Source organism: Thermobia domestica, chromosome 6 (assembly GCF_964235325.1).
Source record: "Thermobia domestica chromosome 6, izTheDome1.hap1.1, whole genome shotgun sequence".
In the NCBI taxonomy this organism is placed as follows: Eukaryota; Metazoa; Arthropoda; class Insecta; order Zygentoma; family Lepismatidae; genus Thermobia; species Thermobia domestica.
Window position 1 is genome coordinate 38,243,044 of NC_137459.1, and position 12,958 is coordinate 38,256,001.

General features: G+C 34.3%; 1 protein-coding gene across 13 annotated transcripts in view; it reads left to right on the forward strand.

Moving 5' to 3' along the window:
- Nucleotides 1–12,958, forward strand: part of Magi (membrane associated guanylate kinase, WW and PDZ domain containing protein magi) — a 265,392-nt gene that overhangs the window by 237,718 nt on the left and 14,716 nt on the right. For 7 of the 13 annotated variants that reach the window (XM_081761536.1, XM_081761528.1, XM_081761529.1 and 4 more), the window contains 4 exons: nucleotides 4,172–4,339; nucleotides 6,732–6,766; nucleotides 7,799–7,911; nucleotides 8,399–8,474. In XM_081761536.1, coding sequence (XP_081617662.1) covers nucleotides 4,172–4,339; nucleotides 6,732–6,766; nucleotides 7,799–7,911; nucleotides 8,399–8,474 — 392 coding nt within the window. Of the gene's footprint in view, nucleotides 1–4,171; nucleotides 4,340–6,731; nucleotides 6,767–7,798; nucleotides 7,912–8,398; nucleotides 8,475–12,090; nucleotides 12,362–12,958 lie in introns of those variants that run through there. The other 6 variants (XM_081761530.1, XM_081761531.1, XM_081761535.1 and 3 more) reach the window with 5 other exon arrangements.

Below are 12,958 nucleotides of genomic sequence, written 5' to 3' on the forward strand. Positions count from 1 at the left end.
CTAAGTCCAAGATATTTCAAAGTACATTGTTCGTATGTATAATTCTTCTTAGTCCTGAACCTGGATGAAATTTACTTGTGAGTTTACTCAACCTCATTTCGAGATTCTATATTTGACTTCATTATCATAAGACGGTCGCCTTTGTCGAGGGTTGACCTTATTTCTGAAAAATTGTATAGAGCCATTCCAAGTGAAATTCGCTTTCGTTTTTTAAACCAAACTGATTGTGAAGAAAAAAAAATCTAACTAAAAGTACCTGACGCCCTAGAAATTAGAAAGTACTATCAAATGGATTTATTGGTAATTTTTTTCTGAGAAACGTGCATGATTATCTAAGACTTATGATTATTAGCATAACTTATTTACGACATATTTTGTAGCTCTGAACATAATTTAAGAAAATTCTACCAACTTCCTTTTTTTTTTTTTTTTTTTTTTTTTTTTTTTTTTTTTTTTGAAACTAGGTCGCCACGTACTCCAAATTTAATTTTCTTCTTTGTTTTAATTGAAGTTGTTCATCACTCTCGTCCTTCTTTCTCTTCAAAAATATTGCAGAAATAGAAGCATAATACAAAGCGTTCCTGTTAGTAAGGGCAAGACCAACACAAGTTACATATCATGAGAGTGATTACATTTCTAGGTGTTCGAGAGAATTACATTTCGAGGTCTTCAAGTTTTCTTCTTCTTCAAAGCCTTTTTCTCAGTTAGCTGGGTCGGCTTTCGGATCGTTGTCCTTCACCTGTTTCTATCTTGTATCATATCCACTGTAACACCACACTGAACCATGTCGTTCTCAACACTATTTCCCCATTTCTTCTTTGGCCGGCGTCTGGCTTGTTTCCCACTCACTTCTGTAGCATGAGCTACGTATTCCAAAGGTCTTCTTACATGCTCAAACCTTCTCAGCCTACTTTCTTGCAGTTTTTCTGTTACTGGTCTCACTTTTACTGTTTTCCTGACCAATTCATTCTTTAATTTTGTCCTTCTACGTCACTCCACACACCTACCGCAGCATCTTGCTCTCCGCAACATTCAACCTCTGTTCCTCTCTGTTCTTCGTTGTCCAACATTCCGACCCGTATAATAAGGCCGATCACACAGCACTCCTGCCGCTTCTTGCTATCTCGTCCAAACGCTGCTAATTTTGCTGTTTACATCTTCTTCTATTCCTGCATTTTCCTGCAAAATTAATCCCAAGTACTTGAAGTTCTTCGTCATTACCACTTGTTTTTCGTCCAGTTGTATTCTTGTGAGGTGTTCAAGTAGTAATACCAAAGTGATTTGTGGCAGCTACTCAAGTCTCTGTATGTATAGCTTTTGAAAATCATTCCTCCTTCCGTTAGAAAATATAGTTTCAAAATAAATTGACGATTATCTTGACCGTTTAGAATGTATTTTTGAGGGACAAACCTTTGCTAAGTTCGCCCATTACAATTTTCCAGAAAATACACAGCATTATTCGGTAAATTCATTTCTTTTAGATGTTTTTATTTTTGGTGAGTTTATCGTCGGAGACTATGACATCGCAGTTGGCTATTCTGTGGCAATATGGAACATGTCGACAACACGAACGATTTCGTATAAAAAGCATAATTAGAAATTTATCCAAGCGTTGTCACGTTTTATTAGTGGCACAATCAGGTGTTCTTTACTATGCAGTTTGTACTTTTCTAAATTTTAACTCTTCTGAAATTAGCTACGGATGATAATGATGAAGTGTTGTTCTTTAACTTGTATTTACACACAGTTAATTAAATTGTAAGGGCTTTTTCCGACCCTGATGCTACTATTTACGTGTAGAAATTCTCTCCTTCTCTTTGCAAGTCTAATAGCTGCAAAAATCGTTATCTTCGAGAAAATTTATATCTTCATATTAACCAAACTTATTAACCAAACTTCAATCAAACGTAGGAACTATATAGACCAGAACATGTAGTATATTTTGAGGTACTTGAAACTGACCCATTAAAAAAAAAAGAGGAAAGAAAAACCTTTCCTTTCTTTAAAGTGCTCCCTTTTCTTCTTTCCAGAGAGAGGGAACAGGAAGGTCCGGACACCCTCTTCTAGATTGGACCCCTCCCAAAAGAAAGAAAGAAAAAGAAAGAATGATAAAAGTAAAAAAAAAAAAAAAAAAACTTTGTTCGTCTCTTTTTTGCTTTTCTTCTTTTTGCGCGCGTAAGCGAAACAAAAGGAGAGAATAAGAGAAGAGGGGAAAGAAAAAAGGCTTTTCGGGAAATTTTCCCGAATTTTATGGATCGTCATACATGCATATGGTTTTATTCGAGAGGAAAGCATTCCCGGTAGGAGCTCATGTGGCTTGGATTCCACGTTAATCAGTAGGTCCCATCTCATATAGCCTCGCTGCTGAAAGGGACGTTCAACTCAACTCGAGAGGAGAACCTAATTCATTCTAAAGACAGTAAATGTAGAAACCATGAATCTGCGGTAATTGGTGTACGAGCAGGAGCTTTCGAAATTACTTTTATTGATTTATTTTCGATTTTTCTAAATGGCACAATATGTCTTCAAAATATTTATCTTCACATAAAATATATACTAATTGTGTTCCAATGGAAGTTACTAAATATATAGTCTAGTACATGCAGCTCTTTAAATAATAATAATACATTTTATGCAAGTATCTAAACCTGGAGACCCAATAGAAGTGTCCTGGTATTAAGAAAAAAAAAAATGTACGGAAAATTTCTTTCAAATTTGTACACCCGAAACCAAAGTCGGATCCAGAACTTTCTGACGGGGGGGGTCACCAATAATACCAGTACATTTGAATTAAATTTAAATTTTTTAAATGTCTTTAAGAATCTGTAGTGTGAATGAGAAATTGCCCTGGAAATGTTCAGTGTTTGGTCTCGGGAATCGAACCCAGAACTTTCCGAATGTAAAGCAAACGTTTTGCCAACTGAGCCATGGCGCTTTGTATCGGTATAATGTTCAATGCATAATTAGCTTGTCTCTTTAGATCAGGAATTTCTTTGATCATGGACACTTGAAATATGATGGATATTTGTGTAAACACGAACTATATGAGAGAAAAATGTCTTCTTGTTTATATATATTTGTATCGTACAGAATCCTTGTGAAAGTGTTGCTATTTTCACTGCTAGCTTCTCATTTTAGATAGTGTATATGTACAGTGAAGGGTGGTGCGCGTGTATCGGCGCACTCCCCCTAAGTCCAGCCCTGTCCGTAACACATGCGTGTAGTATTATTTGGAATCTTAATCAGTGATGTGCCGTAAACTATAATTTTACGTCTACGCGATTGTCTACTGTAGTCTATACGTAATCTACATTACACCTTTTCCCGTGTAGACTATGTAGACAACCACTAAGGAAGAATTTCGTTGCTCGTTTGTTCATATTTCCTCATTCAGTTGTTTTGTTTCGGTGCAGCGAAAGATTAGGGAAACGAGTAACATATAAAAAGTAGAGGGAATTATCTAATCTGTATGTTTACTCTGCTCTGCACATACCACTTCCTTAGATTTTCCACTTCGAGCACTGCCTTTATAATGAAATTTACAAAACTAATTCTCACCTGTGACCTTTCAGTCTTGAATCTGCTGTATTTGCCAATTTTTTCTTGTATATTTTACAAATGCATAATATTTTTCATTTTCCTTCATCAAGACGAAACTAAGTATTCGAAACTTACTATTCGCTGGTCTAGGCATTTTATTTTGTACGCAATTTCGCAAGGTAAGGACAAAATAAAGCTCCTTTATTGTCCATGATGCCATATTAAATTACGTGTTGTTGACATATTCTACATAGTCTACGTTGTTTACATTGTCTACGCATAGTTGACACGTAAACGTAAACTATCGTTTTTTACGCGTAGACGCACATCTCTGATCTTAATTTGTTCTAAGTACATTGAGATACGAACCATGAGTCTAAGGTAATTGGGGTAGGAACAGCAACTCTCTGAGTGAAAATTTACCCTTCCTAAAAATATTTAAAAATAATAATAATAATAATAATAAAATTAAAAAAATAAAAAAAAACTCTTGATTTTAAAAGTGTTTAAAATTTCGCTTTGGTATTTATTTTTTGTATCTTCACATGATGCATTAGGTATATATAAAATGGTTCGTTCTGTTTTGATTTATTGTTTACTAATAAATCAATGATTTATAATTCGTTTACAGGTAGAATAATTGAAGGAAGTCCAGCTGAACGATGTGGCCAGTTACATATTGGTGATAGAATTTTGGCTGTGAACCACATTGACATAATGAATCTACATCATGGAGATATCGTTAACCTCATCAAGGATTCTGGTTATTCTGTCACTCTTACGATCGGTCCACCCGTAGGTAAGCACTATTTCTTAGATAGATACTCGTTGCAAAAACATGTACCTGAAACTCTCTCATGTAATTACCATTCTCACCTGTGATGTGGGAGACCAGGATTTCACTCCGGGTGGAAGTACCTTTGACTCGAATCCCATATTAACTATTTTATGTTCATATCTCGTGAAGTCATGTTGTTCAAAGCGGCGTTATACTTCAAGCAAGCAAATAGACTTGTTTTGCTGATTCTTTTAATGTGAATTGAATTCAAGGTAGAACTAAGGACCACGGACAACATGGTCAGTTTTTAGTGCTTTAAGTGGAGAACTCAGTCTGAGTTTCCGTCTCTGTGAACTTTGTTGTAGTATAACGTTTCAGTACACTATTAGTTCAAACTAAACACACTCGTGTTTATATATATATATATAATCACTTAGCCTTGCTCAGTGTGGTGTGTTTAGTTTGACAATACGCAAACAAAACCTGATAAAATAGTTACGATTTTTTCATTATCATTGTCTCCTAGTGAGATTTTACTTACAGCACGTAACTCTTGAAAATTAAAAGAATATATTCACTTCATGAGAGCGTTAAGTGTGATTGATCTTTAATATCAAAGAAGCTAAGAATTCAAACTGATGAAACTTTCACAGTGAAGTTAACTTAAATAACTGAGTTACAACAATGGAAAATGCCTTACCCGTGTTTGTCGTCCTAAAATAGACATGCTACGTCTCTTATGTATAGTTCTCTTCAGCCAGAGAGAAAGAAAATAAAAGAATGGTAAGGTTAATTTGCCATTACTTAACATCATCATATTGAATATATAAATGATTTGTTCTTCAAAAACTTGATTTTCATTCATAAGCAGTATGTAAACAATGTCATATTGTTTCAAATTAGATAAGTTTGAATTACATATCATCATCATCATCATAGGTATTCTGCCATTATTGGCAGTTCATTTGCTGCAACTGACAAAGCTTCCATACTCCACGGTCTTCCGCTAGCCTCGTAGTCTTCACGTACATTTTTCTCTTCTGATATAATCCATTAATAGTAGTCTCCTTCGTCCCCTCCCTCTCTTTCCTGCCACCGTACCATCTAACATGCCCCTCGTGATACAGTTTCTTCTTAGCTATTGTCTCAACTAGTTTCTCTTTCTCTTCTTAATAATATCTAAAATTGTTCTTTTCTCTTCCACTATTTCGAACCTCCGCTCCGCTCGACCCAGATAATTCTCTCCGTTCTTCTCCACACTCACATTTTGAAAGCTTCCAGTCGTTTTTCATCATTTTTGCGTAATGTCCATGTATTTGTCCCAGACAGTAGAATACTCCACACGAAGCATTTTATGAGTCTTTTCCTCAACTTTGTTCATGGTTTCACAAAGTAGTATTTTCTTCCTCCTAAAGACTTCTTTTGCCGTTCTATCTGTGCTTTTATTTCACAGTCACATTTCATATCATCGCTAATAATACTACCCAGATATCGAAAGCTAGCCATAAAAGAAGTATTTTTTAAGTTTTATGATTTCTTCTAGAACGCTAATGTTTTCGTTGAAAAAAGCCACATTACATTGAAATCCGTGTTCTTTATAAATTAAGACTATAGTGAAACAAACCACTCTTGCGGGACACAACAGAACTCTCACGAACCACGGATATTCTTATTTTCCCGCAACGCTTTAGTTACCTCATCATAGCGGATAGGAATTAGTCTCAGTTCATAAGTATTTAGCACAGAAAATATTTTCTGAAATTGGAAAGTAGTTCTGCGGTACAGTGCAATAGACAGAAAGTCGCGTCCTTACAGAATGTCATTGTGTTAATTTTAGGTGAATTTAAATTTTCTTTTCTGTTTCCACAATAAAGTGTTTCCTGGTAGAAATCCTAGAAAACCTTCAGTGAATAGAAACAATCATGCAGAGTCATTCATACCGCAAGTTTTTTACGCTGAACTTTAAATGAACTGATTTTTTTTTTTCTTTTAAATGCCACATTCCAATGAGGAATAACTCTCCTCTGACCTTGTTTACCTCCAGAGGTTCTAACACTGAGTGCTATATTTAAATATTAGCTTGCATGTACCTAAATTTATAACTAATGACTTTACTGTATACTGTATGAATTTATTCCATGAGTTTTGAGTAACATTAATTTGTGTAACGTCCCTGTAAAGGACATCTTTCAATGACAGACAAATAATCATATGTCGCTGGTATTACATTATTTAGAGGTATCACTGTATAATACTTAAGTATCAAAATTATTATCGAGTGCAAGTAAAGTGCAGTCCTACAGTATATTGCATAATAACTGTTTGATTTACTCCTTACAAGAATTAGAATGTGTGACGAGAAATATAACATGTATTTACACAATTAATTTATTCAAAATTTCTTTTCTTTTAGATGATGCATCTAGTACGGCGTCGGCGTCACAGAGGGTGAGTACTAGTCTATTTGAAGAAGTGAATGAACTGTCAGTGGTTGCTGTGTTTGAAAAATCCCTCCTGTTAGATGCAGTTGGTTGTAGTGTTAAAACGTCAATAAAAAATAGAATTCGATGAAATGCATGGCAGCATAGAGGTGTTTCGTTACTGGAATGAAGAACATCAGATTTTTAAAATTCCTATTGTTCAGTGTCTGTGGCCTCTTGATTCCTTGTGGAAAAGGATGGCTTTAAGTGAATGCCTTCTGCATGTCGAGTCTTGCGTATGTATGTGCGTGTGTTTGTATGTGTATGTGTGCATCGTGAACGTTAGCGTGGTTCTTAGATGTGTTACAGTTTGCTTGGTCTAACCGAAACTGTAATTTCTTGTTTGAAGGTCGTTTCTTAGTGTGAGGATACTAACACTCTCGTGGTTGTGTGTCTATCCAAATTGGAAGTTGATGGCAATTCCTTTTGTAGTGAGCATGTGGACCCAATCATCAGTTCTAAAGTTTTGGTCTTGTCCAAGGTGATAACGTTTTTATATATATATATTGGCAAATTCATGTTTTTTTGGCACTTATCCTTCCATTTCACATTCCTATCGCTGGGCTGACACCTATCGTGATATGGAGTTTGCTCGTCTTCGTTGCCAATGAGGGTTGTGGGTTTCCATGTGGCAGGGACACAGGTCACTTATCTTAGCAGTATGCAAATGCTGTATGTAAGTTAATTACTTCAGAATTTAATTAGCTTTGAAAAAGCTTTACGTTGAGCAAAATCATCATTGCTGTTTTTTCAGAAAACAAATTCATTGTAATTTACATTATACTGATTCAAGCAGTTTTTATTCTTGGAAGTAGATTTTGAATTTATTTCTCAAAATTCAAGTTTTGATCCTTGATTCCCTATAAATTGTTAAAGAACAAAATACATAATATATATATATACATATATATATATATATGAAGGAAAAACAAATTTTGTACATTCTGCCAACAGTGATCATTCGTGTTTTTTTTACGGAATGTTTTCTCTTTCTGCGCAGTTCAATGGTTCGATGCTTTTGGCCCAGGCCCTGCCAGTCCTGCCAATCAGTGACTACTCTGGAATGACCTATACATATCACCTTAATCCCTTACCTAGGCTCTTCGAGTCAAGGTAGAATTGTCTTGCTTTTGGTGTATACGTTTAAGAAACTATTACAACTAAATAAAGAAACGTGAAAATGCTGTTGATTTTTACCATTGTATTTGTAAGTTCAATGCTGTACAGTACTTTTTTTTTTTTTTTAATATGCCTGAGCTGGAACTTGAAATTTAATTCCGTCTTTTTATTTATATATTTATTTCTTTTAAAAGAAAAAAAAAGTTGGTGTGAATGTTGTATTGTGAATCAAGTAATACCCTAGCATGCCAACTTAAAAATGCGTCATCCTTTTATTTTATTTTATTTTATTTTTAAAGTATTGTCACTAAGTTTAGTTGGAATTGAATAATCTGTTCTGATGCATGCTTTGTGTGTAAGTGGGCACACGTGTTGATTTATTATTGTTTTGAATGAAATCTTGACTGTTTTTCCATAACATCTTCAGCTAATACTCTTGTGGTTTTCTTCATTCCTTTTGCTGCTGCTTCATGTGCAATAGGTGTCACCAGCCTGACGAATACCTGAATTTCCCCAACATACAAAGAGTTCACTCCACTGATTCAGACTGTGGCAAGGTTTGTATCAATTGGCAGGGCTTTTTGAATATATATATAGTTATTGAATATTCATTAGTGTTCAGGTAAAAATCAGTTTTGTTTTTACGGAGTTCATTATGTCTATCTTTGATGTGGGTAGGTTGTACGTAGTGGTACCAGGTTAATCTAGTTTTCTCCTCTGTGCTGCCACAATTATTGTCGTAGGTAACTAGTTTTCAGTAAGAAATAATAAATAGCAAGCAGTGGAAGAGATTATTATAATTACATATTTTTATTTTGTTAGATATTTGTATCACCGTAGTGTGACGAAATGTGTTGGATATATTTTTTTTTGAAGTTAATCTGATGTACAGTTTTTTAAGTGGTCATCTATCTTCTTTCTTTAATATCTCTTATTCCTGTTTGTAGCAAGAATACCTCGACACGAAACTTCGAAGTAAAATCAAACTTACTTATTAGAGAACTATGGTAATATATGTGTTTTTCGCAAACTTATGTTTAAACTTAAGTTTACTGATGCACGTATGTTGATACATAAGCTTATAAGTAAAGCTTTCAGTGGGCGAGAAATAAACGTTTTTACTGCAATCTTGACCATGGATAAGAGTTATAGGGCTAAACCTGACATGGATGTTCAAAAATATGTACGAGGCTAGGATTTTAAGTCAAGTATTCACAGAAATGGTAAAATTGTTTTAAATAAATAAATAAAGTATTTCAAATACGCTTTGTTGAGAGGGTAGGACTTAAACACATACTTTTCTACTCACCACTCATTTAAATAATACCAAAATTTTTTCTTTCAAGCTAAACTTTTTAGAGGTTACGACAAGGTGGTTCAAGTATAATAACGCAGGTACAATCTATATTCATTTCAATCTAAAGAAAGAAATTATAGAAAATACCCTCCTTCCCTCCTTAAAACGAAAATTTTCGAAAATGAGGTGAGACGTGTCCCTTTATTTTTAATGACGAGCTTGTATACAGTTTCACTTATTTGACGGCCTCATGATATGACGGTATGTTTGGCTAAAATGTTGAAACCCCTCCACCCCGATACAATGCGATTTCAAACGGTTCAACCATTATCCTGTGATGCGATTACAAACCTACATACAACATTGCTTTCAATGTGAAGAAGTGTATAGAAAATAAATAATAAAAAAATCCCATTAAAGCGGATTATATATATATAATGCTGGGATAGTCGTCCACTTTTTCTCACGACGAGTGTATATACCAAAATTAATTTCCCTAACCAGACAGAATCGCTAGATAATTAATTTTTTTTACAAAATTGTTAACCCCCCCACCCTCCCCGTTTCTCCCTTAGAATACGCATTAGTTTGAGGTACGTGATAACTATATTCAAAAATTCATTTCAAACTGTTCAACTGAAAGGTCATCGGAACTGCTACCAATCAAATTAGGGATCCCAAAAACTATGGATCTGACACTAATATCGGTCATTTTCAATTAATTTTACATATTACAATTTCACCCACTCCCCAGGATGCTAATGGGGCTAAATTTGAACTTAAATGGCATCTGGAGTGTCAGTCTTTATTCAAGTGTCAACTGTGGATTCGACACTAATATTGGTCGTTTTTATCATTGTATGTGTGCCCCTACCCGTTCTCCTAGGAGTGCTAAGAGGGCCTTGCCCCCGCTGGAAACTGAATTTGAACTTAAACGGCACCAAAACTATCATCAATCAACTTAGTTACCCCGAAAAGTATGGACTCGACACTAATCTCGGTCATTTTCAATTATTTTTACATATCACCATTCCCCCGCTCCCAAGAGTACTAATGGAGCAGAACGGCATCCAAAATGTCACTGTTCATCTCAGCGATCCCAGAACTATGGATCTGATACTAATATCGTCCGTTTTCAATCATTCTTATATGTCACCCCTCCTGATCTTTCCTTCATTGTGGGCTGAACTTGAACTTGGAGGAGGGTATCGAAAGTGTCACCGATCAGCTCATGGATCCCGTAAACTATGGATTCGACACTAATGTCGGTTGTTTTAAATCATTTTTATATGCCATCTCCCTCCCACTTCCCCCTAGGCGTGCTAGGGGGTCTTATCCCGACAATAATCTTTTCCAGATTGTAAGTAATGTATGTACTTAGTTTCCTTAAAATTACTCCAAGCGTTACCGAGTTATGCTGGAACATACGCATATACACTCATTTTTATGTGTAAAAATATAAATATATACCGGTATATATACCATAGAAAATGAACCACGTAATATGAACAAAAAATATCCTTGATGTGTACAATAGGGATTAAAAGTAACTTAGAGGTGGATATTTACTCTATATCGACGGTTTCTGTGATCTTGGTTCTTTCCTATCGACAAAATGGCGTCTAAATGTTTCCATTTTTTATATAACTGTTTTCTTGAATCTTTATTAAAATCATAATTACAGCAGTTAAATGAAAGATGGAAATACTTAATCAGTTTGTGAGTTTTGTTAATGATATCATACTGTAGGTGTAGAATAATGGCGTCATCCCAGAAATATCGTCCACTTGCAGGCTGTGTACACCAAGGACAAATTTCTTGTTCATAAGGTGTAGTTCTTTTCATATTTTACTTTTTTCTTTTAAAAAATTCATATTTTCAACCATTTTCCTGTAACCTGTAAGAAGACCTTTCAATGAAGCAGTAGAATTTTTGTTTTCTTCAAAGAACTGTCGAGTACAAAAAGCACGTTTTTATAATGATAAACATTCGAAGGGGAGCGCAATTAGCAAAGAATATGGGTAGGATAGTTTGGAACTTCCAATGAGTGTCTTAAGATATCTACAAAGGAACTTCAGCTTGTTTCGTGGAAAGTATCTGCGGACGAAAGCACAGGAATTGTCAGAAAAGATAGGTGACCACTGATTTTTTTTCTAACATGACTGTACATTATCAAAGATATTAGTTTGTTTCAAAATTATTAAAAGTATTAGTTGGTTTCTTGAGAGTTAGATAAAATATTTTGAAAATACTATTCATCTTCTAATTGTGTAAGGTTAGTTTTAATAGATCTTCGGAATTGAAGCTCTCCTTTATATTGTTTTATTTTTTAAAAACAAAAATGTGGTTATAAGCCACTTTGAGCTACTAACGTAATAATAATAATAATAATAATAATAATAATAATAATAATAATAATAATAATGTGTTCTCGTTACAATACAGTGAGATAATTGAGATATCCCGTGTATTTCGCAAGTTACAACGTTATTATTATTATTATTATTATTATTATTATTATTATTATTATTACGTAGTTTTCCTTTCCCTATGCATGAACATAGTACTTTCTTTTACTGTGGAAATTGTAGTACTTGTAAAGTGAAGATTTGTTCCGTTTTCTAGACAGAATAACTATCTTAGTATAATAATGAAAATTATAATGGTTCTGTGTACTTGTGGTCGTAGTATTACTACTAGACTTAAAATTTAGTAATTAGGAGATAAAGGACAATGTTTTTTTTACTAAAAGACTGAATTGCATGAAGACTAACATGTATGTCTTTTAAATCAAGAAAGGTTGGATGTTTTGAAACAGTTTTACGGCGCTAGATTGATACCAAATCAGTTAAGTGAGCTTTTTCACTGTATTTTAGTTACAGATACTAACAGACTAAAAGGGGCCCTCACTTCCTATCCATTTACACAATGCTTGCTCAAGAGGAAAAAAGGTCTTTCCAAATCTTGTAGAAGATGCTAAAGAAGAGAACTAATGTGTATAAAGTTATCAGACCATTAACAAACGTGTAGAATAAAACTCGTAATTTAAATATAATGTATGTATTGAAAAGTTACGCATGTTCCTTACATGTAAAAATGAGAATTGGTGGATGTTGATAAAAATATATAAATCGTCACAAGAGCAAGGTAATAAGAAACTTTGTGTTTCGTGTTTTCTAATTTCCCCTATTTTTCATTATCAATGCATGTATTATTCATGTTGGTTGTAAGTAATTAAGAATAATGCAGTGCTTTCCATCAGAAATGAGTTCTGTTAATTGTGCATGGATCCATAAAGTATTGGGTTAGAAAGCAACATTAAAGCACATGTACTAAAACGACTAAATGTTGTGGATCAAAATGTTCGTTTGATGTTAACGAGTTCGTGAGATTTAGGGAATCAAGGAATTCTCATATATTGTGTCAGAAAGGAAGTACTTTCTCTAGGGTACAATGGTTAATATTTTGTGGAATTCCTACTCCTTTAGGTTACAGAGCATAATCGTGGAGCGTTTCGGCTAATTTCTGCACATATTGTGTCACCAAAACTGTACGGTTTCAAACATTGTGTCTTACATTCCAAACATTGTTTTTCTTTAAATAAGACAAAGATAAATGTAAAGTCCTAATTATTATACTCGAACATTTATTTTCACGCCTTACGATTGCGCTCTTTAGCCCAAGGAAAACTATGATTGATTAATTGTGGCGTTTAATGCGGACGTAAGCAACGAGGCGAAAAAG